At 41.0% G+C, this 19,529-nt stretch overlaps 1 protein-coding gene across 3 annotated transcripts in view; it reads left to right on the top strand.

The window, feature by feature from the left end:
* glg1a (golgi glycoprotein 1a) overlaps window positions 1-18,365 on the top strand; it is a 34,514-nt gene extending 16,149 nt beyond the window's left edge. For 2 of the 3 annotated variants that reach the window (XM_067492939.1, XM_067492941.1), the window contains exons 6-26: window positions 952-1,023; window positions 1,172-1,358; window positions 1,767-1,981; window positions 2,807-2,928; window positions 3,569-3,670; window positions 4,296-4,449; window positions 5,011-5,052; window positions 6,825-7,049; window positions 7,315-7,377; window positions 8,384-8,497; window positions 8,675-8,763; window positions 10,076-10,193; window positions 11,636-11,728; window positions 13,051-13,188; window positions 13,526-13,649; window positions 13,755-13,897; window positions 14,299-14,400; window positions 15,108-15,215; window positions 15,408-15,528; window positions 15,708-15,814; window positions 16,495-18,365. In XM_067492939.1, the coding sequence (XP_067349040.1) occupies window positions 952-1,023; window positions 1,172-1,358; window positions 1,767-1,981; window positions 2,807-2,928; window positions 3,569-3,670; window positions 4,296-4,449; window positions 5,011-5,052; window positions 6,825-7,049; window positions 7,315-7,377; window positions 8,384-8,497; window positions 8,675-8,763; window positions 10,076-10,193; window positions 11,636-11,728; window positions 13,051-13,188; window positions 13,526-13,649; window positions 13,755-13,897; window positions 14,299-14,400; window positions 15,108-15,215; window positions 15,408-15,528; window positions 15,708-15,814; window positions 16,495-16,662 (2,607 nt within the window). In that variant the 3' untranslated portion in view covers window positions 16,663-18,365. The remainder of the gene's footprint in view (window positions 1-951; window positions 1,024-1,171; window positions 1,359-1,766; window positions 1,982-2,806; window positions 2,929-3,568; window positions 3,671-4,295; window positions 4,450-5,010; window positions 5,053-6,824; window positions 7,050-7,314; window positions 7,378-8,383; window positions 8,498-8,674; window positions 8,764-10,075; window positions 10,194-11,635; window positions 11,729-13,050; window positions 13,189-13,525; window positions 13,650-13,754; window positions 13,898-14,298; window positions 14,401-15,107; window positions 15,216-15,407; window positions 15,529-15,707; window positions 15,815-16,494) is intronic. The other variant, XM_067492940.1, reaches the window with a different exon arrangement.
* Window positions 18,366-19,529: the final 1,164 nt, after the last annotated feature.

The raw sequence follows: 19,529 nt of genomic DNA, 5'->3' as shown, positions 1-19,529 counted from the left end.
GGAGCGTACACCATTAGTTGGCTGTAACGGACGAGAAGTGTTCAGCCACCAAGTTCAGTTAGGGTTGGTTCGGGGGGTTTGATTGGTTCACAGGCTCATTGAAGGCCCAGTCCTTGTGGTAGATGCTTAGATGTGGACTTGATGCAGAGCACTGGCTGGTTTCAAAATGGTGGTCGTCAGTGTTTACTTCTCATATGTGGCCAAAACCACCGGGGAAACAAAGGAAAGTGTGCGTTTTTAGCAACGACTGAACAGTGAAGAACGACGGTTTTAAGGATTTTTCTCTTGGATAACATGGTTTTTAGACTAAAAGCTTGTTACTATTTTATTGTTTGGATTCGTACGGAGAGAATGGTGTAACTCACTTGAGGATTCAAGAACTCTGTGCCCCTGCAAACATCATAAAATCTAAGATTTATGGCTTCGCTCAGTATGAAGTCTTGTTACACTTTGAGAAACTGATGTTGCTGTAGTCCGTTAATCTTACATTGAATCATGAGGTTTCCTGCTTTCTAACAAGTTACAGTTTGTTGTGTTTTGTTCGGTGTAGATTTGTGCAATTGTGAAGTACTTCAGGTGATTAGGTCTTTGTCCCGCGGGCGACTCAGTGAATAATAAAATAACCTATAGATTAATCGAAAAAATCAAATTGTTAGGTGCAGCCCTGGTCACAATGCAGGCCTGTCTTTAACATGGACGTTACTGATTCAGTGCTCCAATATTTAAATCATTCTATGCTTGTATCTTATTTGAAGTGAAGTTTTAAAAGGTTTTTATTTTACACTCATCAAACAAAATAACTTAGTTTTCTCAAGAGTTATCTGTACGGGTCTGGTCGTGAGTTAAAATTATTATTATTATGTGAAATTTCTCTGTCAGATACAGTAGTTAAATATTCTTTTAATAAAACACACTCCTATCTGCTGTTGTGCCTTTTTTGCAATTTTCCAGACAATGGCTGGGGAAGGACGAGTTTACAAATGTCTCTTTAACCACAAATTTGAGGAGGCGATGTCTGAGAGGGTGAGTGTTGAATATGAGAACATGAGAGTGAATGAAACATTTTTACCGTTATCGTTATCATAGTAAAGCTGAATGTGATATTGTTGAAAACATGAATACAAGTGTTGTTAAGAAATAATGTATTGTGATGCCGGTTGTCTTTCCTCAGTGCCGTGAGGCTTTGACCACCAGGCAAAAGCTCATTGCTCAGGACTACAAAGTGAGCTACTCGCTGGCCAAAGCCTGCAAGTCAGACCTGAGGAAATACCGCTGCAGTGTGGACACAAACATGCCCCGAGCCCGAGAAGCTCGCCTGTCCTACCTGCTGCTCTGCCTGGAGTCGGCCGTGCACAGAGGTAAGCAGCTGCCTGCCAATCACTCGCAGTCCCAGCCAGTAATTATCCTCCTCAGCTGTTAATCTGGTAGTCAGAGGCCACTCTAAGCTGAATGACCTCAGTCTGTTTCCACTAGGCCTTTACTGACATGTCAGCTACACAGTCAAAGGAACGTGAATAAACTAAAATACTTTGATTTTAAGCAGCTCTGTAAAGATAAAATCAGTGTCAATCCTATACAGCTGTGTTTGTGCTGAAACACAACACTCAGCAAGTTGACTAAGGATGGTTCAAAGGATGGGACAAAAATGAACGCAGAGAAAATCTACCAGACTGTATTATTTTATATTTAGTAAAATATGTGTGTGTTGAGTGTTTCACATACCACAGACCCTCACAACTCCGTGTTTGTTTCGGTGTATATTTCAGGTCGTGTGGTCAGTGGCGAGTGTCAGGGTGAAATGATGGACTACAGGAGGATGCTGATGGAGGATTTCTCCCTCAGTCCTGAGATTGTGCTACACTGTCGCAGCGAGATCGAGGGACACTGCTCTGGGCTGCACCGCAAAGGACGGACGCTGCACTGCTTAATGAGTGTCAGCCGAGGGGACATGGGAGCGATCGATGCCAACTGTCAGAGGGCGGTGAGTAAGGAAATAACCATAATTAGTGCCGACTGTGTTTATTAAGGGACAGCTGGCATTGGTAGAAGGTTGGGGTGGAATTTTACAAGTCTTGAACTTTTATGCATAGATAATGTGATGAACCAGGGATAAAATCCTGCGGATTGTTTTACTGTAATCTGATATTGAGCTCTGTGTAATCATTTATAGCCAGAATCACACACTGTTTTCTATAAGGCCAGTGAGAAAGCTGAATATTTGGTCCATAATTGGACCAGAATGGAGCATTTCTCTGCCATGTTTACATACATAAACAGGTTTCCAATCAGCTTTGTCCGACTGCACAGGTACATCACAATTGGCTGCAAAAAAAAAGAACAAAGAGCTGGAAGAAAGGTGGAATAAAGACATTATTACACAGCAGTGCTGCTTTATTTTTCAAAGTCTGACTTCAAAGTGTCAACGTGTAAATACGTTGCTTTTTGCTGCAGTGTTTTCCCAGTTTGCCCTGTGTATCAGCTGTCTCTCCCTTTTCTTTCAGTCCTGCATAGTGACTCTGCAGCGACACACAAAAGCAGCGTTTTCTGCCAGTTCCCTGATTACCAGAGAAATCTGGTTACTTTAATGCAGTCAATGAGACTGATCGTGAATCATTTTTGACTTTTATCTTTTCACTCAGCTTTGTGACTTTTACACAATAAACATTAACGCTTATTATATATAATTATATAATTATATACATATGGCCCCTGACCTCTCAGGCCCATTTTGTCATCCTTTCACGATCAGTTTTAAATGTCTTCTGGAATCAAATGTTTCACTTTTTCTTTTTTTTTCCTTCCTCAGCTCCAGACTCTGATTCAGGAAGCTGACCCTGGTGCTGATTACCGCATTGACCGAGCGCTCAATGAAGCTTGTGAGTCTGTGATTCAGACTGCCTGCAAGCACATCCGCAACGGAGACCCCATGTGAGTCCTTTTCACATTCTGTAATATTTTTTTATGTGCTATTTCGATGCAGTCTTTATTATGTACTTTTATTTAATGTTGCTGTTCATATAAGTAAAAACTCATGCCAGATCAGAGTGCAGAAGACCTTCTGCTGTGACGATCTCTGAAGGGGCAAATTCATTAGTGTTAATTCTTAAGTGATCAACATCGGCCTTAGGATCAGGTTTTAAACACACCTGTTTTTTGGAGAGTAGAGAAAATGACAGGAGTATGACACTTGGTTTAATCAAATTGCAATTACAAAAAACATTTTTAAATGTGTGTTATCGTTCAGTTGAACAATGCGTAGTGGATTTCAGCTTAGTCTGCCAACTTTTTTTGGGTCGGTGCTGTTCTTTCTGCGTTGTATTTATAGGAAATATTTTCACATATGAATTGCACAGTTTTACCTAATCGGATTCCTCATTTCATTTTAACGGTATTTGAGTGTATGACCATGTGAAACTACAGGTTTCATGATGTAAAGTAGGTTATGTACAGTATGCGCCATCTCAGCATCCATGAGTTGCTAACGAGATATGGGAGTCAAAATGTTTAGATAGGATTTGCTGCTCGGCATCTGTTTGACGTGACCGCGTTTGTGTTGCTGATGCTGCAGGATCCTGTCGTGTCTGATGGAGCACCTGTACACTGAGAAGATGGTGGAAGACTGTGAACACAGGCTGCTGGAGTTGCAGTACTTTATCGCCCGAGATTGGAAGTAAGTTCTTAAATTTTTTATTTGATTTATTTTTATTTATTTTTTGTGTTGTCACGTTTCATCTGTCTTATTCCATCAATAAAATGGATTTGAAATGAAACAGCAAAGCTGTGTTTGAAATGTAGACTGAGCTTTAATTTGAGTGTTTTTTTTTCAAAAACATTAAAAGAGCTGTGAAGAAGTCCCAAACCTTTATACATATAGACCCCTCTGTGGTTCATTTCAGACCCCATGACAAAACTTTTCACGGTTTAAATATAATAAGTATATCAGTTTGAAACATACCTTTGATTTTTGTGTCGTTTCTGATTACAATATTACACAATTGAAAATGATAATTGCTAGGTTAGTTCATTCGATTTCCATCAGCTGTCAACATATATTATCATATTCACGGCACACATGGGTGTGTTTATGAAAGCTGGTTACCTCCGGTTCTCTTGCAGAATGCAGACTTCTTGAGGTTAGTACGTGCACCCATGTTTCTAATTATGGTTTTAGAAGAGCACATTAAATTCAGGCTGTTAAGGGGAACGTTCTGTCTAAATGCTTTTATTTTGCGATCAGTGTGGTTGAACAGACGCAGTAAAAAGTTGTTTGTCTGTTTTTCCCGTGTTGTTGCCAGGTTGGATCCCATCCTGTATAAGAAATGTCAGGGCGATGCATCTCGGCTCTGCCACACTTATGGGTGGAATGAGACCAGCGAAATGATGCCGCCGGGGGCCATATTCTCCTGCCTGTACCGCCACGCGTACCGCTCTGTGGAGCAGGGACGAAGGGTGAGTGTCCACTCAGGTCACAGCAAGATGTTTCAGCTCATTGCTGAATTTTCTAAATGAGCAGGAGCAGGAGGAGGAGCAGTTCATTCATTTATTCGTCAAACTGTTTGCTGTGGGTATTTCCACCAAATACAATTCAGAGTCTAGTAGTTTTCAAACCTCACTCTAATTAACAGTTTTCATTCTGAACTATATTCTACCAAAAGCGAATTTGTCCACATGGTGGATAAGGAGCAGTTCTGATTACTGCATTCCATTCAAATTTAATATAAAATATTAAACCAAAAAAAAGACATTTGATGGCCAGATAAAAGTCGGAGTAAGTCAGAGAAGATCATGTGTAGTTCAAGCTTTAACCTCCGTGCTGTAAGTGTTGATCTAAATTTGAAACGTGAACTTTTGCACACTTTGGAAGGAGCTTTACAGCAACAAGTAAATGTCTACAATGATGATCTAAGTATAAATGTGTTACAGCAGGTTGTCAGTATCCAGAAGAACATAAAAACTTATGGTTAATATGCAGGAGATGTGTTTCTCACTGACCAGAGAATATTCTTGTAGCTTCCTGTGGGGGACTCTGAAGCAGAAAACCCTGGTTTTACTGTGAGTATGTCCTGCTGATAATCACAGGAAACTGGAGGTGACTTTCATGATGACTGGTAAACCAGCAGTCATCATGACAGTCATGTCAGAGGAAGTGATTTAAGGGAAGTGCTTGTGCTGCGTAATTCTTATGTGGTGTTGATGCATGTAAGGGGCTGATTTTTCAAGGTTAATGGCTGATGCAAGTTGAGCCACTAAACTATGATGTGAAGAATCAATAATTGAAAATAATTGGGTGGGTACTTTGATTAATTCTCTGCAGCACACTCAGTTCTTGATTTTAAAAATCAGTAGGCTGTCCTTAAAGTGATACTCCAACTAAATTGACTTCATTTTTTTTAGTAGGAATACATTTTCTGCCTGAAGATCAGCAGAGAAGTTTCCAGTTTTTATTGGAGAGAAGTCTGAGAAAACCCCACCACTGTTGAAGTCCGCCTAGTAACATTTATACAGATAAACTCATCATGTTGGGGGCTGGTCATGCTTGCACCTATAGAGGCAAAATGTCAGTGAAATCTCCACATTCAGAGCACTAATCACAGTCTGTGCTTAGTTTTATGTCCCACTCAGCTTTGACAAACAGGCTTTTGTGCCATGGGCCAATAGCAACCTGTTCAGAGTGAGCTCTACCTCGCAGCTTTTCTAGGCCTGCAACTAAAGACTATTATTTATGACTCTGCTGAAGCTAAATCTTTGGATGACTTGTTATCTGACAATTGGTCCAGAGTCAAACAAATATCCAATTTAATATCAAAAAAGAAATCTGCACATGCCCACATTTGAGAAGCCAAAACCATTCAATTTTGACAGTTTGATTTAAAAAAAAAAAAAAATCACCTAAATATTAATAACTAGGCCCTGGTGGCTCAATGGTAGAGCATTGGCTTGGGATGCAGAAGACTTTGGTTTGAATCCCACCCCACCTGGTGTGGCCCCGCGCAGCCACGAAGTGGGAGGGTTGGGGCCCTTATTAGTTATTAATGACTAATAAAAAATGTTGCAAATGAGAGTTTCATTATTCTTTCAGATATAGTCTTTTCAGAAAACCGAGCTTCTCGCTTAATTGACTATACAGACCAACCCACAAGTCCAAAAATCCATCTGGATTTCTCCATTGGCTTTTGGGTTATTGCAGAAAATCAGCTGTGACAGAGGTTTACAACAAGGTGTAACAAAGTAGTCTTTAGTCGCCACTTTTATTCCATGAATTTGCATTTTAGTCTGACTTTATAATAGTAATAATAGTATTTTTGCTTTAGATGATATGTAAATGGCTAAAACTTGGTTGTATGCTTGTCTGTATGTTTGTATTTCCATGCTAACAGCCTACAGACTTTGGCTGACTTACTGTCTGACAGCCACTGGCTTGAGCCTGCTGAACATCCGCTTCATGAACTACATTTTTAATTGAGATGATGGGAACATTGAAACTAGCAGTTTATGAATCTGATGCAAGATCTGGTGGTTTTATTAAAGAAGAGTTCTCCATTAATTTTGAGATCCAGACACACTCTTTTTCAGAGTTATTATTATGATGAAGCCTCTTAACATATACAAATGCAATCTTCAACACAGACAGCAGAGTTGTGAGTGTTCTATGCAAATTGTCACCTTTTGAAAATGTGTGTTGGTTTTTTTTTTTTGTGTGTGTGTGTGTGTGTGTGTGTTAAGAACAAAATTGCTGGAAGTGGAGTATCAGTTTAAGGCCTCCTAGCGCAATAAGGGTTTCTCTGGTCTTTGTCTAACTGGATTTTCCCATCGTCCTCCTGCAGCTCTCCAGGGACTGCAAGGTAGAGGTGCAGAGAATTCTCCACCAGAGGGCACTGGATGTGAAGTTGGACCCCGAGCTGCAAAAACGTTGCATGACAGACCTGGGAAAGTGGTGCAGCGAGAAGACTGAGCCTGGACAGGAGCTGGAGTGTCTGCAGGACCACCTGGAGGATCTAGTGCCTAACTGCAGAGATGTAGTTGGAAACCTGACTGAGCTGGAGTCAGAGGTTAGTGTCGCTGCTGCTGCTTCTCAAATATAAGAAACTATCCCTGACATGTGCTACATAATCAATCTAAGCAGTAAAGTGACAAAATGAAGCTTAATGGTCAGTTTTATGACGTAAAAGCACTTAAACGATTTTTTTAAGGTTTGTCTTGAAGTGTTTCCAGGTTTGAGCATCATGGTGGTGGAGTGCGTAGCACTTCGACCAGAACTGTCTGAACGGATCTAATTCATTTCTTTCTGCTTTGTGCTATCTGTTGTCTCATCAGGACATTCAGATTGAGGCACTGCTGATGAGAGCCTGTGAACCAGTCATTCAGGCCCACTGCCATGTAAGTCGGCTCAGAAAGTCCCCGTCTCACACTCCTTCTGAAATCCAGTCTGAGTTGGTAAAAGAGTTTTTCCAAGTTTGGCTCGACTGCAGCAAAAGAAGAACTCTGTTCACGGATGTCCAGTGTAAGAAACTGGCTTCCAGAGCAAAAAGAAAAACCCCGGGAGAGTTTCAAATGAATGAAGAGCGAACAAAATAAAGAGGACTGACAGCAGCAAACAGGAAGTTTTTGTTTTGGAGGCCTGCTTCTCATCTCACCTCTAATCGTTATCTCTTGTGTTTTTGACTCTAAAGCTATTTCCTGAATTTGTCTGATTTGCTCCTCCGCATTCCCTGAAGTAACAAACAACATCGACACACACTCTTACGCAGTTATCGGTTTGAAAATGTGATCTAATCTTTGAGTACACAAACACAATGTGCTTATCTAATACGGCAAATAATGAATGTTAGACGTCCTAAGTGAACACACCCATGAAGCATTCACAGTGCTTATGGGTGCAAGTGGAAATGTAAGCTGGATTGAACCTCCTTTTGGCAGCAGCAACCTCCAACCAGCTTCACGTAGCTGTGGATCAGACCTGTGCAAACATCGCAGTCTGTTTTTATGCCGCTGAACAAGCTAATGTTGGTGGATAAAATGCACATGTGTGCAGTGAGATAATGTAAACTCCTTTAGTATCTCTGCTTATATTAGAGCTTTGTGTGCACCATGGAGCAAAGCAGCATTTGTTTTATATCATTCTTACAGCAATGTGAGAGTTTTTTATTTATTTATTAATGACTTCACTGGAATTCACTGGATAATTTCTTTGCCATGTCAAGATGCATTGCACAATAATGGTTATGAAGGTTCCCAGTTTTGCTGATGTTTAATCGTTTGTTTAGTTGTGCACTTCAGATTGGAGACGATATGCTTTCTTTTCATACATGCAATATTAAAAGACTTGGTTCTTAAAAATCAGTTGCTCCCTTAACGATATCACACTTATCTTTTTTCCTGTCAGGAGGTAGCTGATAATCAGATCGACAGTGGTGATCTAATGGAGTGTTTGGTTCAGAACAAACACCAGAAGGAGATGAATGAGAAATGTGCGGTGGGAGTAACACACTTCCAGCTGGTGAGAAGACTGAAGAAAATATGTTTCACAGATGTTTTAGCTCCACAGGAACAGAGGACGTTTGTGTTGATTTTATAGTTGACACAAAAGCACCTTTGCTTATCATTTTTGACAAATCATAAATGGAGGTATAAGTCATAAAAAAACACTAAGCAGCTGTCTGTGTTTCTGTTTTAGATTCAGATCAAAGATTTCCGGTTCTCCTACAAGTTTAAGACGGCCTGCAAAGAAGACGTCCTTAAACTGTGTCCCAACATCAAAAAGAAGTAAGACAGACACACACACACACACACACACAATCCGTCCTTCATATCGGCAGAACCTAGTATACATTCAAAACTATTTCTACTAGTTTCTCGAATTGTCACAAAGTGGTTCATCCTCAGAGGCCTGTGTACCAGCTTGAGTGCATTTGGCTTCCTTTCGCTCTTTATCCCAGCACCTTGGTGCAAATGTAACAAATGTAACTTTGTGCTAATATTTTTTTGAGGTGCTTTGATGACTGGTCAGTTCACTTTCCCAACATTCCTTCTGAGGTGTCCAGTCCAGTGTTTTAGAGAACAACCGGTGAATGAATTATAACGTTGGCTGCCAGCGTTTTTTTTTTTTTTTTTCCCATCCAACAGTCCAACAAGTGCTGTGCTAAGTTTTAAGATGTCCTCAAATATGTCCAAGAGGACATTTTAATGTTTCAAAAAACCTAATCTGGCTTCCAGAATTTTCAAAACAGATTGAGCTGCCAGGTTTTATTTAAATGCGTAATCTGCTAGTTGGAGACAGCACTGAGGGTATGCAGGCATGGGGTGTGTCATACAGAATTATTTGATACGTTGCTGAGAAATTGCATTAAAAAAAAAGCTGGATCCTTTTAAGTACGACACATTTTCCCAGTCTTAAGGGGTCATTTGTAGGATCATGTAGTAAATAGGTTAACGGAGCAAAAAGTACCCCACGTTTTAGCTTCATTGAGTTTGTATATCTATTTTTAGGCTTGGACTTAAAGCTTAAAGCTAGAAACATCTTTCTTTTTTATTAAAATGTAATTTCTGTTGACTCTTCTTTACAGCCACTTTACAGATCAATAGTCACAATGTGCAACTCACATTGACTCCCAGTCATTAAAGAGGATTCAGACAAAACCTGCTGCATATGGATCTAGAAAATCGGCTCTGTTTGTTCAGCAGTGTAAAATACTGCTGTAAGCTCACTGCAGATTTGATCAGCAGCTGTGGGAAATTAGATTCTGGAACAGCTCTCAAAACAAAATGCATTTATCATTTGACAGCCTGATTACGTGTATTTTTACACTGTTATTTAGACATGTTGAAAGTCCTAAAATATAATATAAAGCCAGAACCAAACTAGCAGAACTGAACTGTATAGCCCCTGCTTGGCTCAACATGCTCAACTTGTTTTTTTTTTGGTATTGGATTGGATTTTACTTCTCCAGGCTAAATAAGAACCAGCCTGATCAATCCAGTTTATTCTCATCGGCAGTTAAGCATGAAATTGTCTTGACAAATATAAAAATATCTCTGTCAGAATATCGTGGAACCTTTTATTATTGCTGTTGTTCAGGGTGGACGTGGTGATCTGCCTCAGCACCACGGTGAGAAACGACACGCTACAGGACGCCAAGGAGCAGCGAGTGTCTGTCAAGTGTCGTAAACAGCTGCGAGTGGAGGAGGTGGAGATGGTATGTTCACTAATTTGATGTCACTGTCAGTGAGCAGGTCCCCATCAAACAGCAGCACCTTTTGATTGAGAGTAAAATGAGAATTTGTAACTAAAAGAAGATTTCTGAAAACACTGCATAGTGTGTCCCAATGTAGGACACTTAAGTGTGATGTCTCAGACGTGTCATCTCCAACTGTTGATGCATAATGAGAGCTCTCTTTAATACATCCATATCCTGTACATAGTCATTTTTCATTGAGGCACTGGGGCTAAATGAAGACCTCAGGTCTTTAAGCTTGAGTGATTAATGATTGTGGTCAGTGTCCAGGCTTCATTAAAAAAGAACATTTATGAGATTGAGATGTTTAGAGCAGTTCGTAGTGAGCTGTCTAACTGTGTTCTCCTGTTATTAATAGAATTTGATCCATTTCCTCAAATATAGTTTCCATGTCTGCAAAAGTCGTACGGTTGTTTTACTTATTCCCCACTCGTGTGCATGAAGCCAACAGCCATTGCTGGAGGAGGACACTAGTGCACGTTCTCTATAGGCCCAAAAATGCAAGGGCGAGAATGTTGTGTGGGCGATTTTAAAGATTCTAGAAAAACTTAGTTTTTTCCACTGTATTGTAATAGTTCTTTGTGCTTTTAAAGCTACTTTCTTCAATGGAAAAGCTGCATGAATAACTTTTACATTAGCTTCTTGCTATCAAGTTAGCTAATACTATATTATGAGACACATGAGAACTGATTTTTAGGTTTAGAACTGGATGAACTGAGGAGAAGGAATCAAGGATTGGACTCTTAATGAGATGATTTATTACCACTTAACAATCAGTTTTATAATCCACGTTCACTTTTGAAAACAGCCTTTACTCTTCTAGTTGCAGGTTTTGCACCAGAATTTTGAGTCTGGCTGCAGGAATTTGGTCCCATTTAGCCACAAGAGATTTAAATGTTCTTCATTTAAAACCACTAGCTTCCAAATCAGGGAGCTTCTTTTAAAGCTGTTTATCCCGTTGAAGGTGTTTTGTTGTTGAGACCACTGAAGTTCACGCTGGAAAAACCATTTCTTTGTTTCTGTGCACAGCAAACATTGCCATGTTCAAACAGGAATTAAAGCCAACTGTTGACACAAAGTTGCAAAAAACACTGTTCTCTAAAATATCCTTCTCTGCTCCAGTGTTACATGTTCAGGATCTTCCTTCAGTGGCATTTTTCAGCTTATAAATGTAGGCATGTTAAAATGTTCAACAAAATATTGTTAGATTGTTCTAACACTTGTGTATTCAACAAATTACATGCACAAATGTATCAACTGCGAATATTTTACACTTCTTATGCACAAACTGTGCTATGTTTGGTTAACAGGAGCAGCAAGAATACAAACAGACACCTTATACAGCAAATTAATGCAATAAACTACAAACAAAAATTCATAAATTTGATTCTTAATCTTTGCAGTCAGAGGACATTCGTCTGGAGCCAGAGCTGTACGACTCCTGCAAGCAGGACATCGCCAGATTGTGTCCCAATGTGGCCTATGGCAACGCTCAGGTCAGCAGCTACACACACACACACACACACACACACACACACACACACACACACACACACACACACACACACACACACACACACACACACACACCTACTCAGACTTAAACATATTTGTAGGATTGTCTGTCCTGTTGGTGAAAATTCTGAGTCATCCAGGTTTGGTTCTCCAAAGATTGAATCATGTCAACCGGACTTCTTTCTTCTTGAGTAATAATGTTTCGCTACTTATCTAAAAACGTGTCGAAACAAGAAGAAAGAAGTCAGGTTGACATAATTGAATCTTTGGATTGTCTTTCCTGTGCAGCCAGTGTTAGATTTCATTCACATACAGTATTGTAAGCATGTGATAGTAGCTGCAAAATAGAACTGTGATCAGTTTCTAACATCTAAAACATTTTCAGTTATTTACAAAAATGTAAGTTCTTGCAAAGAAATGAAACTCCGAAACGTGTAGGTGTCTCCAACAACCAGCAGATGGCAGCATTTATTGAACCTGTAGGAATCAACTCCAATTTACAAAGGGTCACAGATTTATAAATCGATTTTTTTAATTACTTATTTTTAGTGTGTTTTTTATTTGAAATGTATTTTTGATTTCATGTTACATCTTTAGTTTTACCATTTGTGTAAAGCATAATTGTATAAAGGCAAACATGCCACTTGTCCTAGATGTTCCGAGTCTCCTTCACATTAAAGAAAGCAGCTCTTCCTTTGTGTGCTGGTGAGCTGGACTTTACATCCAGAACACAACACTGTCCCTACTGAGAGGTTGTGAAGTGAACAGCCTCTAAGCAGAGACAGTACTGAGTGCACAGAGCCCAGGAGCCTGCACCTCATGAGCTGACTGAGCAACATATCTCCCCCAACTTTGTCCAGGGTGGGACGTCTGTTGTAGGTTGTGGGTCACTTATAACTGCTTCCCCACCATGTTGCATAAAGTCACACTGTGTGTGTGTTGGGGAATTTGTTGAATTTACAAAAACATTTTTATAAATACACAGAGAAAGTTTAAAGCCTACTGTACTTCATGGTCAAAGCAGAGGAGCTATGGTCAGTCATTTAGTAAGAGACCAATAGCCGTGATGGGATGTGTGTGATGGTGAAAGTGTCAGTTTTTTTCTATGCAGCTTCTCAGCAGCTTTAAGCTTAGTCAATACAATAACTTGAAATTTCCTTAAGGATATAAATGGTTTGCCATAAATACACTGACCCTAAGCAGAAACAATCAGTAGTGACAGACATAACACCAATAAATACATATATACTTTGTTTATATGTAAAAACATCTGTGTGTCCCATGTGTCTGTGTCCCTCTGTAGGTCATTGAGTGCCTAAAGGAGAACAAGCGTTACTTGAATCAGCGCTGCCACCAGCGGATATTCAAGCTGCAGGAGGTGGAGATGGCTGAGCCTGAACTGGACTATCAGCTGATGAGAGTCTGCAAGCACATGATAAAGGTGGGCCAGTAAAACCAGCGTCTCATCCTCACAAAAGAGCTTCTCGGGACATTTGGAGACAAGGGGTGCGACGGTGCATTCATGGCCCAGGCCCAGCCAGGAAGCTCACTAAGACTAAAGATTTGAGTTTTATTAGTGTTTAATGTGTTTGCGCTGTGTACCTGCACATATGTCTCATGTCACCAGTTATTCAGCTTGATTTACTGCAATGTAAACAATGATTTTCCTGTAAATGTTCTCAATAAACAACCTAAGTTATAGTGTGTATGACACAGTTACAGTTACACTTATTCCAGACTGATCTGTGTGTAATGGAGCTTTTGTGTGTGTGTTTCAGCGTTTCTGTACAGAGTCGGAGGGGAAGAACGTTCTTCAGTGTCTGAAACAGAACAAAAACAGCGAGCTGATGGATCCTAAATGCAAACAGATGATCACGAAGAGACAGATCACGCAAAACACAGGTATGTGCACAGAACACACACATACCTCTTAATGTTTTAGGACTTATTAGGCCTGTAGGTCTGACTGCTGAGTGTGTGTGTGTGTGCACGTGTGTCTCTCTCCAGACTACAGGCTGAACCCAGTGCTGAGGAAAGCCTGTAAAGCAGACATCCCAAAGTTCTGTCAGTCCATCCTGAACAAAGCGACAGCTGACACAGAGCTGGAGGGTCAGGTCATCTCCTGCCTCAAACTCAAATACGCAGACCAGGTCAGTCACATGTCCATCTTCACTGTTTTAACGGTTTCTGATGAATCTGATTTCTTAGCCTGGGAGTTGATGGGCATTCGATGCCTCATGGTTGAAAAGGTTTCTTTCTCCCCATTTTTCCACGTCTGACTCTGTTTTTAGACTCATGCAAACTGATATTGTTATACAAAACTTTTTGAAAAATGTTTGTCAAAATGAGAAGGTGCTTTGAGGAAGTCTTACTGGTGTATGAGGAGACACCAGTTAGAAACTCTCTGTAGAAACCCGTGATGCACGTGGTGTTTTTCAGACTGTTTTAAAGTAACACCTGATATCAGCTTCTACATGAACATTCACATAATTATTTCAGGGCTAAAAAAAACCCCCAAAACTTAAACTTGCGTATTTGTGTGTTACGACAGCGTTTGTCTCCAGACTGTGAGGACCAGATCCGGGTCATCCTGCAGGAGTCGGCTCTGGATTACAGGCTGGACCCTCAGCTGCAGATGCACTGCACACAGGAGGTAAATACTGAAAGTGTCACTATTCAGCTGTGTACTGTGAAATATGAGAATTGGCACATTTAAAATGTGAAAGAAAAACAATCAGCTGTCACTGTTCTATTTTGTTTTTGGTGATAGTAAAGAGAAAAAAAATCCATTGTTGTTTATCAGATTATTGCTGATGTGCCCTGTTAGAATTAGTTAATCAAGTTCAATCAAAAGTTTTACTTCACCTCGTTTATGATAAATGATTTTTTTTTTTTTTTTTTTTTCCCTTCTTGCAATGACCAAAAGATATTAAATGAACACGGTGTGATCTTGAAACTTGTCAAGTGGAAATGTTGTCCACTTTAGTCATCATGTCACCTGCTTATGATTAAGACGTAATCAGGTGACTAAGATGAAGTCAGAGCTCAGTGTGAAGGAGGTTTCTGAAATCAGGATACAGAATAAGGGAAACCAGGTAGATTGGTCATGGAGACTGCTGATTTCTCTGTCACGTAAATGTGCATTCAGTATAATCAAATGCAGGACAAACCTCGGCAGACTGTGAGATGAGTGGAGCTGAAATGAAAGGAGGCAACATTACTTAGTGATGCTTCCTCATACTTAGAATAAGTAACTGAACTGAGTGGGCAGAGGTGGAATCCGATGACAACATGTAAACATAGATGTGCTACAGTACTGTGCATGTAAACGTGTGTGTGTGTGTGTGTGTGTGTGTTCAGATCTCTCAGCTGTGTCCGGAGGAGGCAGCAGCTCAGGAGCAGACGGGGCAGGTGGAGGAATGTTTGAAGGTCAACCTGCTGAAGATCAAACTGGAACCGTGCAAGAAGGTAAAGATCCTCTGTGTTGCTTTCACTGACCACTGTAAACCGCAGTGTTACGACACACTAAATCCCACATACTTAATCATTTCTCCTCTGCTTCATCCTCTTTGTTTTGTTCCTCCTTCCTTCCTTATATTCTGATCCTTATACCCATTCTCCCTCTCATTCCCTCCCTTAAAATCTCCTCTATGCTTGTAGGAGGTGTTGAACATGCTAAAGGAAAGTAAGGCGGACATCTTTGTTGACCCTGTCCTCCACACAGCATGCGCTCTGGACATCAAACACCACTGTGCTGCCATCCCACCTGGAAGGGGACGCCGTGAGTCCACAACCTGACACGGACATAGACAAATCTCATTATACTAGTGTCTTGTTGTTAGTGTCTTGTTTTTTTTTTTTTTTTGTTTTTTTAGATGTTCTGTAAAGTTAAATACTAGACCTAAGGACAAATTTGTTTTCATTTGTCTTCTGCTTAATGTGCATATTCTGTCTTCTCAGAGATGTCATGCCTCATAGAAGCACTGCAGGACAAACGTGTTCGTCTGCAGCCTGAGTGTAAGAAGAGACTTCAGGATCGCATTGACATGTGGAGCTACGCCGCTAAGGTATCGTACCTGAGCCACAGCTTCTTCCCCCCTGTCAGTGAAACCCACAAAACACTGTGAAAACATGACTGGTGGTGACGTGGCAAAGAGCAGGAGACCCACCACACAACCAACACAAACGGGAGCTCTGCTGCTTGGGTCATTCAGTCTGTGAAGGACAGTTGCATCAGTCTTAAAGAAGGTTTAATTTGAAATTGTGTGCAGAAGCTGTTCAAAATGTTTAAATGGTGGTTTTTAAGAATTTATCAGTTTAAAGGAGCTTTTATTGAAAATAAGTTAACAGAATCAACTGTTTAAAGTCTTTTTTTTTTTAGGACTGGCTTTTAAATTAAGATTGAGTGTAAAATCAGTTAAAATTTGATTTTACTTTTAAATTTAAAGGTTGAACTGCATAACCTTAGCTTTAAAGGAGCTTTTCTTTTGAAATGAATTGTGCATTGTACAGGCTCCACTGTTGTAAACACACTTGTTTCGTGTTATCACAAAGACAAGACGCCTTTTGATCATAGAAATGTAGGGAGATCATTGCATTTTTAGTGCTGTTGTGTTTGTTTTAGTTTTTAGATCATGTCAGTGTCTGTACATGTGCTTTAATGTGATGGTTAAACATGATGAGTTTGTAAAAATTCCAACATACATATCAGAATTTAATTGGTCATCTGGCTCCTGCTTCCTGCCAGGTGGCTCCCGCTGAGGGCTTGTCAGACCTGGCCATGCAGGTGATGACCTCACCGTCCAAGAACTATATCCTGACTGTGATTGGTGCAGGTGTGGCTGTGCTCTTCCTGATGGGGCTGTTCTGTGGCAGATTCACCAAACGTGTCACTCAGGAGCTGAAGGACAGGTAGACAACACCCTCTATAGGATCAGGACATGCCTACAGGAGAAATGGCCTCCACTGAGACAGACCCCCCCCACATAAACACCCCCCAACTCCTCCAGAAACTTCACCTGCTTTCTTTGTTCACACGAGAAAATCACGGCCCCTCGCTCTTTCTTCCCTCTTCTATTATCACCCACAATCCTGCAAGTGGAAGTGGGCACGATCAGTGACTCACCTGCGTCTACATGAGCCCCACCCATTCTCCAGGAGGCCATGCCCACCATCATCATCTCTTCCCTTTTTTTCTCCCTCCTGGTCTGTTTCCTGAAATATGATGCGAGTGTGGGATTTTACCTGCGCTCACCTGACAAAGGTGGTGGAATACAGCATCTATGTTTTTCTCCCATCTTTACTGTTGTGGGGGTGGGTAAGGAGACGGAGGAGGGAAAGTGTGCTGTAAGGATATGGGGTCAGAGGTCAAGATTTAGGGTCATAACATGTAAATGTGTAAAGAGTGGGATGGGGAAAAGCTCATGTATAGAGCAGTTTATTGACTCCAGTATTTTAATGATTAGTGTGTGTGTGTGTGTGTGTGTGTGTGTGTGAGAGACTGTGAAAATGTGAGTGTGTTAAAGTGTGTGTATGATCCAGACTGACTTTCTGCCGCCATTGTCTTCTTGTTTGTCCTCCGCTTAGTTTTTTTGTGGGTTGTTTGGCTCTGGAATTTTTTATTTTTTATTTCCCCCCCCCCCCTCTGATGTGTGTTAGATTTTATAGCCATGGGACTGCCAGGCGGGCGGTGCCAACCAGCCAGCCCTCCACCGAGCCACAGATGAATATAAAATAAAGGGGGGGAGGTGCGAGGGCAGGACGCAGGGGGGCACAGGACAAACACTTGCCAGCCAGCTCGCTCAGCGCTCTTTCTCTGCAGGATTTATTGTGTTTGTTTTTTTTTTTTAACGCAGTCCGAACCGGTGCCATGAACACATCCACCCATTTAGCTCGATTTCCCTGCTCCAGCAGCCTGGTTGGCTCCACACTTTGACTGGTTTCCATCACACTGAGGAGTTGGGCAGGATCCCAGTCTGATTCCGGGCTGGGTGGAGATGTCACAAACTTGTGGAGTGGCTGTCGTTTTTTTTGTGCTGGTTGGTACAGAAAAGAAAAAAACAAGATTTAAAAAAAAAAAATATAAAAAAAAAAATCTAGATTACTATAGAGATGTGAACATTTTTTGTGTGAAGATGATACTGGAATCATTGCACATGTTTCTGTTTTTATATCTACAAATATATATATTGTTGTGTCATAGCCTTATTTATTTGTTTACTAATGATCAGAGTTATTTTCTATCATTTGAATGTTCTCTGGTTGCCTTTTCTCCAGTGAGCAAGCTTCCCTCCTTCCTCCTCCAGGGGAGAAGTAGGGAGAGAGGGAGGAGGATGCAGGCAGCAAAGCTTGCGTGTCCTCCAGGCTTCAACGTGCTCCCACAGCTGGCTGATCTCTTTCGTTTCAGCAGCGAACGCCTCGTTTCATAGGCACAGAGATTGTGAGAGTTGCACTGTGGCGACGGTGACGACGCGTTAGAAACCGAGCTTTAGACGCAGGGTCCCGAAAACCTTTGTCAGGTTCAGACCGTTCACAAAATCCACATAATCTGAGATAGAACAGACGAGCTGGGTTTAAAAAAAAAAAAAAAAAAAATCAGGTCTTTTAATGTGAAGATACCATGGGGATGACCACTGCCACTTTTTAAAAACTGATCAATAATGTGGACTTGAACAAACAGGAAGTTAATTTCACATGCAGAACATTTAGATTCTGACCCTGTTTGTTTGTGTTCGTTTCTGCTGGTGTGAAACTCCAACGCTGGTTTAAAGCGGCGCAGCTCGGTGCGTCTCCATACAGACACTAAAGCCAGCAGTGAAGTGCTTCTACTCATGTTGAGCGTGTGCTTCAGATTCTGTGTTAATCTGCGCCGTAGGCCGACACTTGACATGAGTAGAGACAATTCACTGTTTTTTTAGTGTCTGTGTGGGGATTTTTGTTGGAAATGCTGTTAATTTAGAAAATGAAAAGTTCTTCTTCAAATATCCAACTGCTTTAGAAACGAGGCAGTCGAGGTTTTGGTTTCATTGCACATTGCAGCCAGTGCGTTTTGGTGTGAGTTCAAAGGGATCAAACAGAAAAGAACTGCTTGACAAAGTCTTTGCCACCTGTAAAAAAAAAAAAAAAAAAAGACAAAAAAAACAGCTCGAGCCGATGGCGTGTACATGTGTACTATTCTGATTGATGACATACTGTAAACTACGCACCGTGCAGTCAGCCTGTACTGTTCCTGTCTTTTCTACCTGTCTAAGCTTGGTTTGGTGAGCGCTGCCCTCCCTGCTTGTAAATGAGACATTCTGATTCATCCGACTGCCTTCGCGTTTTCTCCCCCCATTTGACACCGGTTTTATCAAAGTGTGCCTACTCACCGTCCCACTGAGGGATCCCACTGTACAGAACATCACAGAAATCCCTGCAGCGGGGTGCGTGTGTGTGTGTGTGTGTGTGTGCGTGTGTGTGTGTGTGTGTGTGCGCTCTCCAGTCTGTTGCTCCCCAGTGATGGTGACTACAACATTTTAATTTGAAGTTTGTGATGATTAATCCATCTTTTTGTAAAAACTGTTTTGTGTCCCCCCCCCCCCCATCATTACACTTTTTGTTTGCCCCTTTTTTTGTTTTTCTTTTTGCTCTGTACAGATTGACATTGGACAGTTTGTTAATAATAATAAAGTCTGCAAGGTTTCTATTCTGCTGTCTGCTCTTTGTTTTCACTACCATCTCAAAGATACAAAGCTGGTGATGTTTTTTCTGTTCCGCAGCTCCACTGACATCCAACCTCACTAG

Source organism: Channa argus, chromosome 23 (genome assembly GCF_033026475.1).
Source record: "Channa argus isolate prfri chromosome 23, Channa argus male v1.0, whole genome shotgun sequence".
NCBI classification, from domain to species: domain Eukaryota; kingdom Metazoa; phylum Chordata; class Actinopteri; order Anabantiformes; family Channidae; genus Channa; species Channa argus.
The sequence above is the reverse complement of the archived record's forward strand: the minus strand, read 5'-3'. Positions and strand labels throughout refer to the sequence as shown.